This window comes from Bos javanicus, chromosome 19 (assembly GCF_032452875.1).
Source record: "Bos javanicus breed banteng chromosome 19, ARS-OSU_banteng_1.0, whole genome shotgun sequence".
Lineage (NCBI taxonomy): Eukaryota > Metazoa > Chordata > Mammalia > Artiodactyla > Bovidae > Bos > Bos javanicus.
The window spans coordinates 21,601,707-21,621,605 of NC_083886.1; the positions used below are offsets into that span (position 1 = coordinate 21,601,707).

Here is a 19,899-nt window from a genome sequence, read left to right on the forward strand (position 1 = left end):
CCTTAGCTCTCATTATCAGTGGTCTAGATCTGGCATTTGGAGCAAAGCCTTCCGAAAGCAGCATTCTTACCTTTCGGCGAACAGTGCACCGGTGACACATCCACTCCCCAGGAGGCAACATCTCTTCACTCAGTGGAGGGTTGCTGCGGGAAAGACAAGGGCAAGACTAAGTGACTAACCCACCACTGCAGCGGCGACAAGCCTAACTAGGTCTGACGCAAAGCCGCATGGTGCTCAACTTGTATTCTGCAGTTATACATCTCTTATCCTTCAAAATGTTTACTTGGCCCCATTTACAGTAACCTAAGGAGTGAGCGGGGACGACAGAGGATGAGATGGCTGGATGGCATCACTGACTCGATGGACGTGAGTCTGAGTGAACTCTGGGAGTTGGCGATGGACAGGGAGGCCTGGCGTGCTGCGATTCATAGGGTCACAAAGAGTCGGACACGACTGAGCAACTGAACTGAAGGAGTGAGCGTCCCTTCCCACATCTTAGAAAGAGATGCCAAACCCAGAGCTACGAACACTGGACTGACAGTGAAAGATATAATGAACTGGTCTGGAGTATTCAAGTCATTTCTAAACTCTGCACCATGCTAATAAAATCACGGGGAGAGAGGTTCTCCACAGCCTTTTCAAAGTTGGCCAGTGGAAGTCCACGATATTCCACCTGCTGTTCAAAGCCGTCTGTCACAGGGTCCTCTTCCATCTTCCCAGGCCCCTTTTGGGAACTTTCCCCCCTAGTTAAACTGAAGACTTGCTATTTCTTCCTCTAAAATTCTTCCCCCTGAAAGCTGCGCCTATCGAAACTCTATTCACCCTGTAGGGCCTGCCTCAATCAGCCTATAGTAGATGAAAGACAGCTACAAATTCTCTGCTACCCTTCCACCCAGAAGTAGTCCATTTCCTTCCTCTCGAATTGCCTGTCTTTTTCTGACCACGCCTCACAGCTTGCGGGATCCCAGTTCCCCAACTAGGGCAGGGATTGAACCCATGCCCTCAACAGTAAAGTGTGGAGTCCTAACCACTGGATCACTGAGGCATTCTCTCTTGTGACTTGTTCTGACCAACAGAATGCAGCAGAGGTGACAATGTAGGAACTTCCATGGCTGCGTCTGAAGAGCCCTGTAGATTCCATTTTTACACGCTTGGAATATTCCATCTCAGAGCCTTGCTCTCATGCTGAGAGGTCACACAGAGGAGACTTCAGGCACTCCAATCAGCTCCAAGTCAACAGCCAGCACCGACTATTGCTACATGCCTGAGTCATCCTGGATCATGCCAACTCAGCTGAGCCTCCAAATAACCACAGTCCCAGATAACAACTGAACAGAAAAACCACCCAGCTGAGCCTAGTCAACATGCAGATTTGTGGGTGATAATAACTAGGGTCTGTTTTAAGCCACTGAGTTTTGGGGAAGTTTGTTACCAGTGATAGGTAACTGAGCACACAACTCCTCCATGTGCTCTTCCCAGACTACTAAAACGTCCTTCTTATGCCTTCCCTTGTATGACAATTCTCTTACTTCTTTTATCAGAGGAATCAAGACAAGGACTGGATCTCCTTTCCTCTTTGTATCTTTACAATAGAGAGGCTGCATAAACAGTAGTCACTCAGTAAGTCAATACTGAATCAAAATTATAGCTGTGGAGGGCTGGTCTTACCGATTCTCCAGATCATTGATTTCCATTAAGGTTTATAAGAATCATATGAAACTTTAGTAAATTCTTAGGAGGGTCACATTTATAATGTCTCTACAGCAGTGGATCCCAAAGTGTGGTCTCCAGACAAGCAGCATCAGCATCATCTGGGAACTTACTACAAATAAAAATTCTGTCCAAAAAGATACATGCTCCCCAATGTTCACAGCAGTGCTATCTACCATAACCAAGATACAGAAGCAAGCTAAATGTTCATCGACAGATGAATGTGTAAGGAAGATATGGTACACATATACAGTGGAACATTACTCAGCCGTAAAAAGAGTGAACCACCACTTGCAGCTCAGTGAAGCAAGTCAGAGAAAGACAAATCATCATTTATCACTTACATGTGGAATCTAAAAAATGATACAAATAACTTACTTAGAAAAAACACTTGCAGACATAGAAAGCAAATTTTTGGTTACCATAGGAGATAGCAGTGGAGGAGGGTAGGGTGGGGGAAGGTAAATTAAGATTTGTGATTAACATACATACACTGCTAAATATAAAGTAGGTAAACAGCAAGGATCTACTGTATGGTGACGGGAACTATGCTCAGTATCCTGTAATACTCTATAATGAAAAAGAACCTCTGTGTGTGTATGTATGTATACCTGAATCACTTTGCATACACTTGAAACACAACATTGTAAATTAACTATAATTCAATTAAAAAATTAAACACAAATTCTGAGCCCTCACTCCAGGCTTACTGAATTAGAAATTCTGAGACAGCCTCAGCGATGTGTGTTTAACCAGCTCTCCAGGTGATTCTGCTCAACACCCAAGTTTGAAAACTGCTATATAGAATAAGGTTACATTTATGCTTAAGAAATTCCTACATTTGGTTCCTGGAATTCACCAACTTGGAATGGTGTGGAGGACATTTTTTTTCATAATATATGAAAAATGCTAAAAACAAATTATTATATATATTTAGGCTATGGATATATAAGGACTCTTCCTTAAGTCCTAGGCCTTAATGCTAGGCTACTTTACCCTTTCTACCTAAATGGCACTTAGCTTGACAAATTTTCCTAGCTCCTGCTTTGTCAACACATCCCCAGAGCCCTAGGCACACGTGTCAGGATGTCCAGCAAGCCCTCACAGCTCACTGCTTCCTATTCAGTCTCCCTGGTGGAATCTCAGGAGGATCCTTGGCAGGAAGCAGAAAGCAGGAGGCACGCTGGCCTACTGGGACAGGCCTGCACGCCCTAGAGGACCACACACGACTGTCACCGGTAAAGTCTCCCCTAGTTCTCTCCAGTATATTCCTCACAGGCCATATCCAAACTAATGAAATGCATGTGTGTAATCTGCAAAGGCCTACAGACTCTGCTATGCTTCAGCAGCTGTCATATTAAAATTAACCCTGAAAGAGCTGTCATTTCTGATTCTGTTTTTCATCATTTCTTTTCATCTGCCTACTGGCTTCGTGTTTTGTATCAAGATAACCTATACCAAACATGTAGCAGGGAAGGGTGAGGCAAGGTGGCAGTGGCTTAGATGTTTTTACCAAGATGTGAATGCCCCCCCGGCTGCTCTTCCTGCCTTTCTCAATCTATGTCTAACCCTGCTGGCAAAATAATTCTGCCACAATTCTGATCATGTCAGTCTCCTAATTAAAAGCCCTTCCATATCGCCCTCACCCCAAAAGGATAAAGTTCAAGCTCCTCAGTACTGCAGGCCAGGAATCTGCCCCTTCCCCAGCTCTATTAGTCTGGTGGCTCCCTACACAGTCCACACTGTTTCTCAACCCTGTGTCTCTGCTCATGCCAGAGCTGCTACCCACAACCACAAAAGCTGAGCCTCCCTCCAGTCCTTCATCTGGTGAGCTCCTCATCTTCTGGAGCTCAAGTCAGGCATCATCACCAGGAAGTCTCCTCTGACAGCCCGCGATCCTCTATGGCACTTCTGGGCCACACTATACACTGAACTCTCAAGGACCCGAATCCTGCTCTCTGCCTCATTTACCTTTGTATTTCCATACTCTGCATAATGCCTGGCACACAGCAGGTACACAATAAGGCTTTAAAGAACAGGGGAGCACAAAATGAATGGGCTTCTAAGAGTGAATGTAACTGCCCCCTGGCCGAAGTCATGAGATGAGGCAATGTGGTTGACTTATTTTGGTGGTTAAATTACACGTGAAATTACTTATGTTTTCTGTCACAAAATAAGAAGATAGCAGAATCAAAGTCCATACCTGCAAGCCTAAACTTCATACAGAAACACCCTACTTAAATCCTCTTTAAACAATTTATCTTTCTTAACACAGGGGTAAAATGCTTAAAATCCATACTAAGCAGCTCTCAAAAGTAGCTCCTGGTTGGCTTCTAAAGGATCACTTTTAGAGATATCATGCTTAAGAACATTTCTCAGAATCCTAGATTATGGCCATGGGCTCCTCTTGTCTGCCCTGAAGTGTGGGATGAGGGCTGCAAGTTCAGGGAGTCGTGCAGGAAAGTCAGAGTGTTGTCTCCAGGATGAACACAGACATTTTAAAAAGTGAGGCCTTGCTGCTTTCTCAGAGGCAGAATATGCATCTTGAAATAAATTTGAAAATATGGTATCTCGAGAGAAGGCAGTAATTTCTGAGAAGGGATGAATAGGGAAGGAAGTTCTATGTTTCTTGAAAATGACCATCAGAGTCGTGGCTGGAAAACAGGAATCACCCACCAAGCTTTCTCATGATGATGATTCTTTCCTCTTTGCTTTGAGCAATTCCTTTCAAGCTATTTGGAAGGCAGTTTTTATAAAAAGCTTTTTTTTTTTTGGGCCATGCCACATGGCATGTAGGATCTTTAGCTCCCTGACCGGGGATCGAATCTGTGCCCTCTGCACTGGAAATGTGGAGTCTTAACCACTGGACAGCCAGGGAAGTCCTTAGAAGGCAGTTTTTCAACTCAGACATCTACACAAAGTTTCATGAAATGGGTCAACAAAAGACAGGCTGCCATTGGAGTAGGGTAAGCCTTTGACTGCGTGGATCACAATAAACTGTGGAAAATTCTGAAAGAGATGGGAATACCAGACCACCTGACCTGCCTCTTGAGAAACCTATATGCAGGTCAGGAAGCAACTTAGAACTGGACATGGAACAACAGACTGGTTCTAAATAGGAAAAGGAGTACGTTAAGGCTGTATATTGTCACCATGCTTATTTAACTTATATGTAGACTACATCATGAGAAACGCTGGGCTGGAAGAAGCACAAGCTGGAATCAAGACTGCCGGGAGAAATATCAATAACCTCAGATATGCAGATGACACCACCCTTATGGCAGAAAGTGAAGAGGAACTCAAAAGCCTCTTGATGAAAGTGAAAGTGGAGAGTGAGAAAGTTGGCTTAAAGCTCAACATTCAAAAAACGAAGATCATGGCATCTGGTCCCATCACTTCATGGCAAATAGATGGGGAAACAGTGGAAACAGTGTAAGACTTTATTTTTTTGGCCTCCAAAATCACTGCGGATGGTGACTGCAGCCATGAAATTAAAAGATGCTTACTCCTTGGAAGGAAAGTTATGACCAACCTAGATAGCATATTGAAAAGCAGAGACATTACTTTGCCAACAAAGGTCCACCTAGTCAAGGCCATGGTTTTTCCAGTAGTCATGTATGGATGTGAGAGTTGGACTGTGAAGAAAGCTGAGCGCCAAAGAAATGATGCTTTTGAACTCTGGTGTTGGAGAAGACTCTTGAGAGTCCCTTGGACTGCAAGGAGATCCAACCAGTCCATCCTAAAGGAGATCAGCCCTGGGATTTCTTTGGAAGGAATGATGCTAAAGCTGAAACTCCAGTACTTTGGCCACCTCATGTGAAGAGTTGACTCATTGGAAAAGACTCTGATGCTGGGAGGGATTGGGGGCAGGAGGAGAAGGGGACGACAGAGGATGAGATGGCTGGATGGCATCACCGACTCGATGGACGTGAGTTTGAGTGAACTCCGGGAGTTGGTGATGGACAGGGAGGCCTGGCGTGCTGCGATTCATGGGGTTGCAAACAGTTGGACACGACTGAGCGACTGAACTGAACTGAACTGAATGAGCTTAGAAACTAGTTCTGAAGATGCTGTTCTGCAAGCAGACTGGTTTTGCTCTGTATCAGAAACACTGCCAACAGAGAAAGGATCCCAGGGAGAAAGGAGATTCTGCAGCCTCGGGGTTGCTCACACACACATCCTGAGGACTCCCCTGCCTCATCCACCCATCTTAAAGCTGCTTCCCTCATTAGAACAGTGTTCTCACAAGTTAAGCATGCAACTTCAAAACAATTATATGCATGCCAAAGTCTTTAAATCATAATATGCCTGTCAAGAAGAACATGGTTCCATCCCAGCTCCCTCTCAATCCTGTATATCAATGAAGACAGGGGGATGAAGGCCATCCTCTACAGAAGAATATGATTAAAAGTTAAAGTCAGGATGCTGAAATTATCAAAGTTTCTGCTGCTCAGCAGTAAAAACCATAAAAACACTACCGTCAGCCAGTGCCGCTTGTAAAGACATCAATGTGCTTCCTCATCACTACGCTTAGAAACAGCAGAGTGATAATCTCATTTTACATCTACTGTATTACGGTTCACAAAGTGTTTTCACAGATGTTCTTATTTGATTTTCACCATCAAACTGTGAAAATTCTTACTCCCATCATACAGGTATCTCCAAACTCATTTATCTAAAGCTATGGAGTCAGAAAGCAGCAGAATGAGAACCAAAATCAGCTTCCTGGTTCTTCCAAATCTTGAGCCCAATCTGTTTTTAAAGAACCTTTGCGAGTTCTCTTATTTCTGGGGAACACAATGGAATATCCATCACGGTAACTTCCTCAACCATAAGGTCAAACATTTCCCTCTCCATTAGTCTTCATTTACTGAGTTTCCACTGCTTCCTAACCAATGCCACCCTGGAGGTACCATGCTGTAGGAAGGACACAAAGCAAACCAGTTATGACCTACCCCGTCAAGAAGCTCAGCCTCTAGGCAGAGAAGACCAGAGTCATTCATCTACTCAAGTATTACTGGACACTATGCTTCCCAGGCAGTGCAGTGATAAAGAATCCACCTGCCAATGCAGGAGACGCAAGAGACACATGTTCCATCCCTGGGTCGGGAAGATCCCCTGGAGGAGGAAATGACAACCCACTCTGGTATTCTTGCCTGGAAAATTCCATGGACAGAGGAGCCTGGTGGGCTACATACAGTTCACGGGGCCACAAAGAGTTGGACATGACTGAACTCTCTCACATCCACCCACACCTCCCCCTCCCACGTTATGCTAAGCAATGTACTAAGTGGCAAGATTTCAGAAACGGTCCTTGCTCTCAGGGATCACAGTCGAGAGGCAATGTGAAAAGAACAATCAACTACAAACTGCTTCTTGGCATATAGACCTATGTAAGACTCAACTATTCATGGATCCCAGACAACCCAGAGCCTCAGAAGTTTGGTCTTTTGGTACCTGAAGGTGACAGTGGCCCTTCCCTGATTCTTTCTATATCTCAACAACTGCTATTCAGCAAATGGTAATTAAGCCAGTGATCTTCTAGAGATGATGAAGTTAAGGATCTTGAGGTGTTCATGAGAAGACTATTTTTTTATGTTTTGGCCATGCCCAGAATCATGTGGGATCTTAGTTTCCTGACCAGGGATCGAACTCATGCCCCCTGAGATAGTAGCACAGAGTCTTAACCACTGGACTGCCTGGGAAGTCCCGAGACTATAGTCTTAGAAGAAGAAAGTGTATTTCGGTATTGTGACAACCTACCTGATAAAGGAAGGTTCTGGGAGTGGAGACATTTCCCTGGGAACAGAGACTGAAGTCCACCAAGCATACAGTGGTCCACCAACCACGTTTAGGTTCCTTCTGAGAACTAAGTCCTGGGAAGAAAGGTGAGCCCTAGAAAAGTCGTGTTCTGTACGTGAGCTGGCTTGTCTTGGAAAACTGGCAGTTCTTTAGACAACAGGCCAAGGATCTTTATTTTATTTTCTGGCTTCAAAGAATATGCCCCACAGTGCTAGAAGACAGGCACCTTCTCCCCAGGACAGAAGGGTGTCCTGGGAGCATGGCGCTCTTACAGAATATCTTCCCATCTTCACAGCTATGGATGTTTCCTTCCAGATCGTTTGTTTAAAAGCAATTACTGGCCAGAGAGTGACTGTTCACCGCTCCTCAACTTGCTATTTATTTTAACCACTACCTGATCTTGAAGACATTGTAAGCTATAAAATACTTCATAGCAATGGAGCTCTCAATCTTCAGAAAGTGTACAACTGAAGGATATGCATCTCACAGAGTAGCTCTCTGTGAGGCCTGAGAGGGCCTATAAACTGTTAACAGTAACATCTACACACAAACCAATTAAAAAGCTGGTCAAAGGGGCTTCCCTGGCAGTCCAGTGGTTAAGAATCTGCCATGCAATGCAGGGGACACCAGTTTGATCCCTGGTCTGGGAAAAGTAAGCCTGTGTGGACAACTACTGAAGCCCACGTGCCTGGAGCCCGGGCTCTGCAACAAGAAAAGCTACCACAGTGAGAAGCCTGTGCACTGCAACTAGAGGAAGTCCACGTGCAACAACGAAGACCCAACACAGCCAAAAATTAAAAAAAAAAAAAAAAAAAAAGCTTGTCAAAGACATTAATTATTTCAAGCAAACACTCCTAAACCTCTGCTGCAGGACTCTAACATCTGAACTCCCACCAACAAATCAAATGATGTGCCTCTGTTGCTGAAGAGGGTGTCTAGATTGGTCTATTGAGAAAACCACAGACATACACCCCTCAGCTAACTGTAATGCCTGCGCTGGGTCAAAGATTCAAAGTCCAGAGCCAGATGATCCCAACTTACAGCTAAAGGATGGAAGAAGCCCGGTTTTAATTTAGAATGTCTCTTTCATTCACTAATGAGGCAGCAGCTCACCACTGCAGGTGGAAGATGTTGGTAGTTGTCATGGTTCTTGGCTCTCTAATTAAGAGGATCTATTTCAAGTCATATACCAGTGCGGTTGATCCCAGTCTAACCTCACTCCTCTCCTTCGCCTATTAATACATGTGAACCTGCCCAACATTAACATTTACTTCAGATTTAGTCGCTACCAGCGGGACCTGTTGCTCCATAGCTCTGCGCTAATTATCCATCCAGCACAAGCAGTTTTTCAATATAGAACTGGAAGGGAGAGGGGGAGGGGATCGAGAGAACAAAGGGAGGAGGGGAGAGGTGAAGGGAGACAAGGAAGCAGAAAGACTGCCTTTTATTTCAGAGATCTCTTTTTTCGCATCACAACATGCAGATAAAAATGGTATAGGGCTCTGGACTTTTTTTTTTTTTTAATATGCTGTTTCTGATGTATGGCTTGCAAATGTCCATTCAGCTAAGTGACACTGACATTTTAAAACTTGAACCAAAGGCAGTCGGAGAGACATGAAAATATCACCTAACCAAATTAAAAGCTTTGGTGTATGTCTTAAGACAAAAGGAAGCAGGTGGATGAAGAAATACTTAAAAAAGAACACACTCCATTTTCTCTCCCTGGACTGTCAAAATATTCTATGTAATACACACAGGAACACTGTTCGAACAGCCTTTCTGTACACAATACACCAACAGCCTTCCACTCGGTTCTCTTCTAAAAGAGGTCAGTCAAATGAACTGGTTAGGGTCCCTCCTGTCAGAACCCATCATTCTCCAAGAATCAGAAGCTCTCCAGCCCCACAAATGGTCATTTCAGTTGAAATAAAATATCAGACTAAGAAAGATTTCACTGCCTGCAGCCCCCTTCCCCATCATCTATGTCCCCTCCCCTTTTTGGGGTGGTGGTGGTGGGGGGGGTGTTCAGCCAGCAAACAATAGCACTGAGCGGTTCTGATTTTTAATTTCACAGTTCACGGGTCTCATCCATCCACGTGAGGTCCACTACCAGATAAAAATCCTGCATTTATATTTAACGGCATTGTGCAAGACCGACTGCTGAAGACAATACATGCTCAGAACAGGCCTCTTCTCTCTGACTGGCCCTGCTGCTCTTGGCCAGCTCAGGAAATGTGTCGGTACTAGTCAAAACGGGATCGCTGACAGGACCATAGCCGTGTCTCAGCCTCCCAGCAGCCATCTTGATCTACAAAGGCATCTACCCGCATAAGAAACAAGCCTTTCATAAACTGAAATCAGTTTCTGTCCTGGAAAAGCTAAGAGGTGACGGTTCAAGCTTAATTTAAAAACATCTGTTTAAATTAAAAGCTGTATTAATCATTTCTCAATTTACTGGTCTGTGTTTTGAAGGAACAAAACTTAATGAAATTTAAATGTCAGAAGAAATAGTAAGCGTCCCCTGGACACTTGTGTGGGCATTAGCTTTTCCCTTCACGGATGGCCTACCTTTCAAAGGCAGGAAAGATGGTCACACTGAAGGATACTGAAGAGATGAAAGTGAAGAGAAAGTTCATGGGGTCCCTGAACCTTATTTCTTCCTCTCCTTTATCCCAGCTACTGACTCAAATACAGCTAATGCCACGAAGTACATAAAAAGTACACGCACTGCTGGTTTTTCATGCAGAGCCTCAGTGGCTGTGTTAACAAGGCGGCCAGTGCAGTGCCAGGCCACTACAAACGCCCCATTGAGAAACTTAGCTAGTTGCGTCACTTCCACAGGCATATAATCCTTTCAAACTAGCTGACTGTGCCCCCCAATTTTATTGCCTTCTATGTAGAGCTTCATTGGCCGTCCTCCCAGTGAAGGACACCTGGAGAAGAGGATTACAAGTAGTGCAGGGCAAGGAGGAGGCGGGGAAGACCACCGGCACTTATACCAGGGGTTCGCCTCTGCTAACTTCTCTACCAGCCGAGCCCGGTGCCACAGGACCTGATCTATCACTGGCGTGGCTGTTCTTGCGATCCTGGCTTCTCCACAATGGAAAATGAGCTGGCTGCAAACATTTTAAAAATGGGCTTCATTCATTCACCTAATGATGGATGCTGGAGTCCACTTGTTTTAGAAAAGAGTCGATACTCTGGCCTCAACAGTCACTTTTTAATGGTCTCAGGGAACATTCCATGGGAAAGTAGAACAATTTTAACTGTGTATTCCATAAAAGTCTCCGAGGTATGGAAAACAAAGACTAAAAGTCTCCGAGGTACTGGGTACTGTTTTGTGGTCAAATTTCAGTGGACGGCCAAGAGTAAGGAAATAGCCAGGCCACACTCTCCTTGTGAACACAGCTCAGGGAATCTGGAACAGTTCACATCTTACAAATACTGGGCCTAAAATTCTATAAAGGTTGGGAAAATGAAAACCAGTGTAACACCTTAGATGTAGGGAGACCAACTATTTGAATCCAGCTAAATGTGGAGAGCAGGTTTCTACCCATGGCCCAGCTGCTCTTCCCCAAGAAGGATTTCTGCTTCATTTACTCTCCTCTGACAGGGTCTTCTTTAAAAAAAAAAAAAAAGGGAAGGAGGAGGCATAAAGCTACCATTTGGGCCAAAACAGCACAGGACTTATTCCCCTCGTCTTTGACTCTGCCGCTCGCCCCTCCCCCAAGTTCACTTAGAAACCTCAAAGCTCCCCGCCCTGCCCTGCTGAAGTAATCTCCTGGGCATGCTGTCAGACTGTGCTGTCGTGGTTTGATGCCACAGCTAAGTGCTGACTTGGGCTTCTGAAGCCTTCCAGTTATACCCCTGGTGACCTATTTAGGAGCTAAACACACTTGTCAGAGACAGCGCCATGATTCTTCCTTTCTGCCCAGTGTTCTCTCACATGGTCCCCCACCAAAGAACAATCACCCTAAAGGCCTGAAAGTGTGCACACAAATGCTAAGACTTGGGGAAAGCCTGCATGCAGCAAGCATACAGGCCCTGGACAGGAGTTCTTTCCTGTGACTTAAATAACCAGCAGACATTTTTCTTACTTCAGTGCCACAAACTGCAGCTCAAAGTCAAAGATGTCTGATATCATGGAGTCAGGTGTCAGAATTACCTTGAGTTAGATGACTAAGTGTCATCTCTGCCAGGCAAAACTGAGAGGACTACCAAGGAGGAATAAAGCAAGACACAGATAATAGAGCAAAACAATGTCAATATCAGCATCAATAAAGGTCAAAATTAGTGACAGGATTCTCCCTACATTTAAGATGGTCTTTCATAAAAATGGTAAGCAAGGTCAAGCAAAGTTAAATATGGCCAACCCAGGTACAGAACTATGGAATATTACAGGCTCAGACACATTTAATGAGATTCACGTAGTAAAATTTTCACAATGTATTTTGACCAATAACAGCTGATTGTTCATGGAGAAAGTTCACCGTAGAGTTTCTCCCTAGTGTTTCCAGAGCTTCGTTAAAACCAGGAATCAGAACTCTTGACAGTTAGTGAACATGGGAATTAAAAAGCTTCCAGCTCATCGCACGAGCCCATGGCTGGTAAAAAGAACAGGAGTAGCTCCACACTGCCCAAATTTGTAACGCAGAGACTTCTCTAAACTCACTCAAAGTTCCATGCATTTCATTGGCTTTTCTGCTCTGTTCTTTGCACAAATGCAGACGGGAACAAATACCCAGCATCCTTCTGAGGATCACAGCTGGATAAAAGCCTGTAAAATCATTGGTGCTGCCTGGAATTTAACCTTGCTAGCAATTCTGAGGTACCCCCACTCCTGCCTGGCCTGGAGGTACAGTGATGTCTTTGGCCTATGGATAAATTCAAATCCCACAGAATCCTCTCCTGTTTTGTGCTGTGCTGTGTTCAGACGTGTCCAACTCTTTGCGACCCCATGGACTGTAGCCCGCGAGGCTCCTCTGTCCATGGGACTTCCCAGGCGAGAATACTGGAGTGGGTTGCCATTTTCTTCTCTAGCCGATCTTCCCCACCCAGGGATCAAACCTCCATCTCTTGCATCTCCTGCACTGGCAGGCAGATTCTTTACCACTGAGCCACCTGGGAAGGCCCCTCTCCTGCTCACTTGAGTTTACTTCAAAAAGAGCCTTATACAAGCCCAAAGCACTGAGAGAGACCAACGTTAGGTTCAGGCGTTGACACACTCTACCCTGTAACTAAGGCTTTTGTCCTTTCAAGACCAGGAAACATTTCCTGGGAGATACCCTGGATAATTTGTCAGAAAACAGGGGAAGGGCAAGGATTAAACACCCAAGCTACTAATACATAGGAAAGCAAACGTAATTAGGGAGAAAGGAACGGTCACCGTGTTTATGTTAACAAAGGTACCATCCGCTTCGAAGAACCCAGACATCATTTCTGTTACCCAACCAGTGTTTATCTTTGCACGTCTTTCATTTGTGACACCACTAAGTATTATGCAACAGTGAGCAGAGGAGATGGGTCAGTCTCTGGCTTTTAACTAGTTTAGTGAGCACTGAGTATAGGATTGCAAAAGGAAAAGGAGTGTAGTTCTTTGAAAGAGTGAGTCAACTTTTTCATTACTTAGAAAATGTCATCAATCTGCAAGGTATACCTGGAATTTGCTTATTGTGAATTCAACAAGAGCTGTGTGTAATGGCCAAGCCCCTTTTCGCTGATGGGTCAAATCAATGATTTCTCCTTTTATCAGTGGTCCAATACACCTCTCAGTGTCTTTTGCCTCCCATACAAAACTTCATCTTTAGAAAAAAGAACAAAAAAGACCAAAAAAAAAAAAAAAAAAGACTTCATCTTTATTCTTATTTGTTGAAATTAGATTTAGAAAAAAATTAAGGCTTAAAGGATGAGGAATTTGATATCTGGAAATGGCAGGCAGAAAAAGAAGTCACCTTCTTATTCTTCTTAACTGTTCTTGAGTCATGGGAAAGGCAGTCAGCTAGTGACCTGTGCATGCGGCCTGGGCACAGTGACAAATCTGCAACACCAAAGTGCCTTTTTGAAATTTGGTCTAGGACTTGCACTGAATACAATGTCCTCCTCTTGCAGGAAATTGGCAGAGGGACAGCTGTACTCCTGTCCTGTCTCCTGGGAGGCTAGCATTATGCAGAGGTGCTCTCAGAAATGTCACTCATTGAATGGCAATGCAGCTGGCCCATGCTGTACTCCCTAGGGGTTTTAAGTCAAAGAAAGAGCAGTGGAGGAGGGAAGACAAACTTTTTCCCCCCTGCTCTAATTACTTAAAACTCTGGCACTTTAAAACTAGAATGCATTTCCAGGAGCCTGTGCGGCATTATCATAGTAAATGCCATCATAACCTCACCAGAATTTTCTACCAGGTTGACCTGCTTAGCTACACACCCAAGGAATTGCTGTTTATGTGCTGGGGGTGGGACACGAAAGCCCAGAGATGGATTTTAAAACTCTTACCCAGAACCCCAAACAAACAACAATCAACTTCATCTATTTACTATTGTGCTAGCAACTTATAGAAGAAAAAATATACCCGTTTCTGTTAAGAAGCAGGACACCTGCATATCTAGGGTACCAAAACAAAAAAACAAAAAAAACCCTCCTGTTTTCTTTTATAACCTACATAAAACCTTCAAGCAAATAGTCTCCTTGTGCTGTCTCCCTATTTAGTGCTATCTGGGGTTAGATATAAAGATACATATAAACAGGTGAGGAGTTCACTGCAATGTTCGAACAAACTTTTTGTTCTTGTTAACTGGGATCAAAAAGCTCACTAATTCATCTACAGTTATGTCCACCCCAAGGCTGTTACCTATCAAACTGAGGTGATTAAAATCTTCCTCCTTAAACCAGGGCCCTCCATGTATGAGAAGTGCCTGTACACAGAAATTTTCTATTGTGGCTGGTGGGAGACAGGTGGTGGATTTTTTTTTATACATCCTCCATGGTAACTTCTAGCTTTACTTTTTTGTTAAGAGTGGTCACCCAGAAAAGCTGAAATAGCAGCACACCAAATCATTATAAGGTTCCCTCTACTGAGACACATCATTCTGAGTTCATGAAGAAAAATCCTTTACTTACTGTCTCAACATAGACAACATAGGCAAAGACATTAAAGTGTGCTTAAATCTACCATCTTTTACTAGGTAAGAGTAAAAATTAAAAAATAAGAAGATAGAGGGAGTGAAAAGACAACCCATAGAATGGGAGAAAATACTCGCAAGTCATGTATCTGACAAAGGACTTGTATCTAGAACATGTAAGAACTCTTACAACTCAATAATAAAAATACAAATAACCCAATTAATATCAAAGGATCTGAATAGACATTTTTCCAAGAAAATATACAAATGATCAAGAAGCACACGAAAAGATGTTCAATATCGTCAGCCATCAGGCAAATGCAAATCAAAACCACAGAGAGAGAGCATGTCATACCCATAAGATGGCTTTAATCAAGAAGACAAGTAATAGCTAGCACTGAAAAGGACATAAGGAAACTGGAGTGCTCACACAGTGCTGATGGCAATGCAAAATGATGCAGCCCCTGGGGAAAATAGTCTGCCAGTTCCTCACAGGTTAAATGTAAGAGTTACCATATGACCTAGAGATTTTACTCCTGGGTATATACCTACGAGAAATGAAAACAGATGTCCATGCGAACGCTTGCACTCAAGTATCTACAGCATGATTATTCACAACAGCAAAAAGAAGAAATAACTCAAATATCCATCAACTGATGAATGGACTTAAAAAATATGGTGTGTGTGTGTGTATATATATAAAATATGGTAGTCATACATAGAACCGTTTTCAACCATAAAAAAGAATGAAGTACTCACAAATCTTAGAAGGATGAACCCCGAAAACTTACTGAGCCGTTCTGAGTACCACTTTACTTCTATTCAAGAACTTAATAAAAAACAGTGTTTCATGCAACACATAGTAGTGACTATTTGAATTCCTTTTCAGCTCAAATTAAATAATTTACTTGCCTTTATGATCTGGCTTTTAAAAAATTCTCTTGGAAACACACTTGATTAAGAATTTTAAAAAGACCAAGATGAATCTCACCTCCAAGATTAAAATGAAGGCAGTACCTAACTATGACTTCTACACATTTAAACACGTTAAAAAACAAATAAACAAACATAAAAACCCCAATACCACATAACTCATTTACAAAGGCCTCAAACAGTCCTAACATATTAATGGAGCCCATCTGTAAAGTACTTTGAGGGCCTTAAAGAACAGCAGGAGATTGACATTTTGTGAGTAAACAACTCATCCCAAGTATTATCCTTATATTTTTAAACAGTGTTTATATGTTATCTTCAAACTATAGCACTCATTTCATTAGAATTGGCCCTTGAGCCCCACGTTACGTTTACAAAACCTTTGGTAAAAATAAATAAAATAAATCTAAAAAAACAGTAAAGTTCACAAAGCATGCACATTGAAATTGAGTTAAAGTTAAATGGTAGTGGAACCTCAATGTCTGAGTGGATCATTTAAAAACAATACTACACATCCAGATTCCAACAAAACACAGCAAATGCAAAAATAAATAAACATAAAATCAAATTAGAGTTGTTTTTTAAAGAAATCTTTTAGCGGCTCTGCACAGCATGTGGGATTAGTTCCCCCACCAGGGATTGAACCACATCCCCTGCAGGGGAAGCAATACTAAGCACTGGATCTCCAGGGATGTCCCAGGTCTGTTTACTGTTGAATCGTTTTACTATGAGGGGGCAGAAGGGAAGGAGTTCAGATGCTGTCATCCCCAGTTCTTCAGTGCCAGGCTTCTGAGCACTCAGAATGTCAGAAACAAAAGATTTGTAAGATAACAGTAAAATAAATCTATTTTAATTCACCACTTGCTTGATACTATTCTAACGACAACAAAAGCAGAAAAATCAGCCCCTTAGAAGTTCGAACAGTATACAGGTTTTCTACAAGGCAGTTTTCTACTGTGTGTGAAACCTTTCTTGTTATGACTCACTGAAAATTAAATATGCAAAACTCCAAGCTGAGCTTAGTTTTGCCTGTGCAGAGACCTTTTTACTCTCATTCTTCGAAAACCTCGTTTTGGATCTTGCTGCCAACACCAGAGAGAGGAAAGCCGGCCAACAATTCCAAATATAACATGCGGAGGCAAATGCTACAGAAATCTGTCTGACGGGAAGCAACCATGCTGAGGTCTGCGAGGGAGATGCACTTCTCAACCAGACCGTTCTGGTCCCTCAGACTGTCTGCAGCAAAATGCAATCAGAAGGAACTATTTAGGTTCCAGTCAGCCTCACTATACTCCCTTTGCTCCTGAGAACAATCCCATCCATCTCAAACAGAAAGATGGGTCAGCTGCAACTAGAGCTCTGCCAGTTTTCTAATTTTTTTTTTTAAAGGCTAATTTTTAGGGACCAGTCCATGGAGATCAGTATTTTCAGAAAGCTCAACAATTACGATAAAGGTCAGGTTCACTAGGGAACACTTGAAAACATCTCTTCCTAGTTCTCTACAGGCAAATTTAGTAACCCTTACCACCACTCTGAATAACTGATAAACCAGTTAAACTTGGATAAAATGGATTACCCTATTACTTAAACAAATATGAAGACATCAGCCCCTCAAGTTCAATTCTTCAGTGAGTCCAGGATTCTGAGCACAGGACAATCCATTCCCTCACCCAGGTTATCAGAGAAAACCCAGAAACAGGGCTCCCGGTCTAATCCGGAAGAAAGGTTCCTCATACAGAGCACTGGCCTCCGAGAAAAGACAAGACAATTAAAACAGCTTATTGGAGCAGTCAATTCCTCCAGTAGGTTATCTTAGAAAAATCCCCTGTGATTATGTCCATGTCACTAAGTCCAACAGGTAAAGTTTGCTTAAAATCACTTCTGGAGCCTTTTACTAGATCCTGTTCACTGTGAGACAAGCTGGTCAGGCACACCAGAGACTGAAATTGGACTTGTCTCCCAGAGCTTGGAATGGAGACCCACAGCAGCACTGCGATTATGACCTACAGAGTTTGCAAAACTATCTTCACTTTTGTACAGTGTCCAAGAGGAAAATCATCATTACAGTAATATGCTTATGTAAATAATCCAGTCTTAGCCAGTTAAAAAGGGAAGCAAGAGAGAACAGACACACCTCCTAACCTCACTCTCACATGACACAAATAAGTGATAATGGGCCAAATTACCGAGCACACTCAGGAATCAAAATTCTCTGACACTATTAACTGCTTGACCTAACTACCCAGGTTGAAACGGTTAAAGAAATACTTCTGGGCTAGAAAGAGTGTGGGGTAGGAAGCAGTAAAGTGGGATAAACCTCACTTCAAAGAAGGCTTCCTGCCTTTGTACCAAAATCTACAATGTTTTGTGATTTTTGTAACTACTGAGATACATCAATGTTACATTCAGTACTGGCATCTTCAAAGAGGGAACTGGAGATGTGAAACAAGGGCTGTCTCATTTACTAGGATTCTCAAATCTCTGATTACCAGTTTCCATTCATGGTCTAAAAAAAAAAGTAGTCAATGAAATGCACAGTCTGAATCTCAAAAAGACAGAAGGAAAAGCACCTCCCTCTCTCCTACCAGCTAAAGTAGAACTGTTAATTGTTACAACTTGACAAGACTTGGACTCATCTAGTGCAAAGATCCAGGAGTTAAGTTTTAGACTTTAAAAGCCCAATCTCAGGCAAAACAGCACACTTTCCCCCTGCCTGAGGTTTTTAATAAACAATTTCAGCTTGATTAAACACCTGATAATAAAGAGCCTACAAAAGTCTCACTCAGTATGGGAATCACCCTTCTTGGTTAACATTCACTTCATTCTAGAGGTAAAATATTAACCCATGTTTTAAATCAAGGAGTCTACAATTCACTCTTAGTATGTATCGAACACAATCATGAAACAAACAAAAGCAACAGGGAATAACTGGTAAGCAACACAATGCCACACAGTACAAATCTCTTCTGTGCTCAACAACAGCACAGGAAATGTGACAGGAGATGGCTTACACCTTATAGGAAGCAAAGGCTAAAAACCACAGACCCTTCCTGCTGGCCTTAGTCACTAAGCAATAAAAATTTTAAAGCCATCAGCAAAGCTCCCCCAGGATAATCATTTTTGTCTCTGCAACATTACAAGCCAAGATGGGGTGCTCTCCTGGGCAAAGGAATTTTGGGAATGGTAATGGGAGCTTCCTACAAAACTTCTGACCACAGACTTAATTAGCCCAGTATCAGTCATCTGTCTAATAAGTGTTCCCAAACCTGCAATTAGTACAAATACACAATAGGCACTATTTCACCAACCTAGGGGCGGAATGTGAATAGAACTGTATAGAGAGCTTAAGGAAAACCTCACTTTATGGTTTTGTTTTGTTTTTTAAAGAGAAGGCTAAAAATGGCAATATCAAAACTGGTGGGAACAAATGCAACAGCCCCTCTCTTTCCCGCTCTCTCTGGCCCAGCCATCTCCTCTCGAAAACATCTGCCTCAGTCAACTGTTGCTGAACAGAACAAGAGCCATCCGAACAAGATGTGATCGGGGTCCCGGCGCAGATGTGGGATTTTTGAGGAAGGCCGAGGTGATTTCTCCTGGCAGGAGCTGGAGTTTACACTCTTCTTGGTCGGATTGTTCTGGGCTGAGCTGCTGAGGAAGATCAAGCAGCGGGCGACTAAACCCGGTCCCTCCCTCCCTCTTCGATCTCTCCCCTCCCCTTGCGTTCAGTAAGTGGGGGTAAGAAAAAGCGCCCGGCTTTCCAGCTCTCCGCTCCTTAAAAATGCCCTCGCGGAGCAGTGAAATCGGCGCCCAAGGGCAATTTTAATTGTCTAACCCGGCTCGATTTCCTAAGAGGCGGCAGCGCCGGGAGGGGAGGGAAGAGGCAGGCAGCTCCGACAGGCAACAGGGGCAAGCGGCGGGAGAGAAAGGGAACCCCAGCGGCAAGACCCCAGCTCCGGCCCCCGACGGGCTTCCGCCGAAAGGACTCCGAGGTTACCCCCACCGTTCCCCGGGAGACGTCTGCAAATCATATATGCAGCCAAAATGGCGCTGAGAATAAAAATATAATTTAAAGGCGGGTCGCCATATTGTAAACAGAGAAGCAGAGCAAAGGCGGACTCAGAGACACCCTCCATGATTTCTTCCACGACCGCGAGCGCCCAGGTGCCGGGTCCCTCAGGCCTGGACCAGGGCAGCTCCGGCGGCCGAGGGCTCCGCGCACCCACCCCGAGGACAGCCCATCCCGGCAGGAGCCCGAGGGCGGCAGGCAGGCGCGCGGGCGGCGAGCGGCGCAGGGCCCGGAGCTCCTCCCCTTCCTCCCCCGCCACCGCCGGCCGTGCCC

At 43.7% G+C, this 19,899-nt stretch overlaps 1 protein-coding gene across 5 annotated transcripts in view; it reads right to left on the reverse strand.

Annotated features, from left to right (window-relative positions):
- PHF12 (PHD finger protein 12) overlaps positions 1-19,899 on the reverse strand; it is a 39,493-nt gene that overhangs the window by 18,328 nt on the left and 1,266 nt on the right. Inside the window, exons 1-2 of one of the 5 annotated variants that reach the window (XM_061390569.1) lie at positions 10,081-19,777; positions 71-143 (exon numbers count right to left, since the gene is read on the reverse strand). In XM_061390569.1, coding sequence (XP_061246553.1) covers positions 71-143; positions 10,081-10,148 — 141 coding nt within the window. In that variant the 5' untranslated portion in view covers positions 10,149-19,777. The other 4 variants (XM_061390570.1, XM_061390568.1, XM_061390571.1 and 1 more) reach the window with 4 other exon arrangements.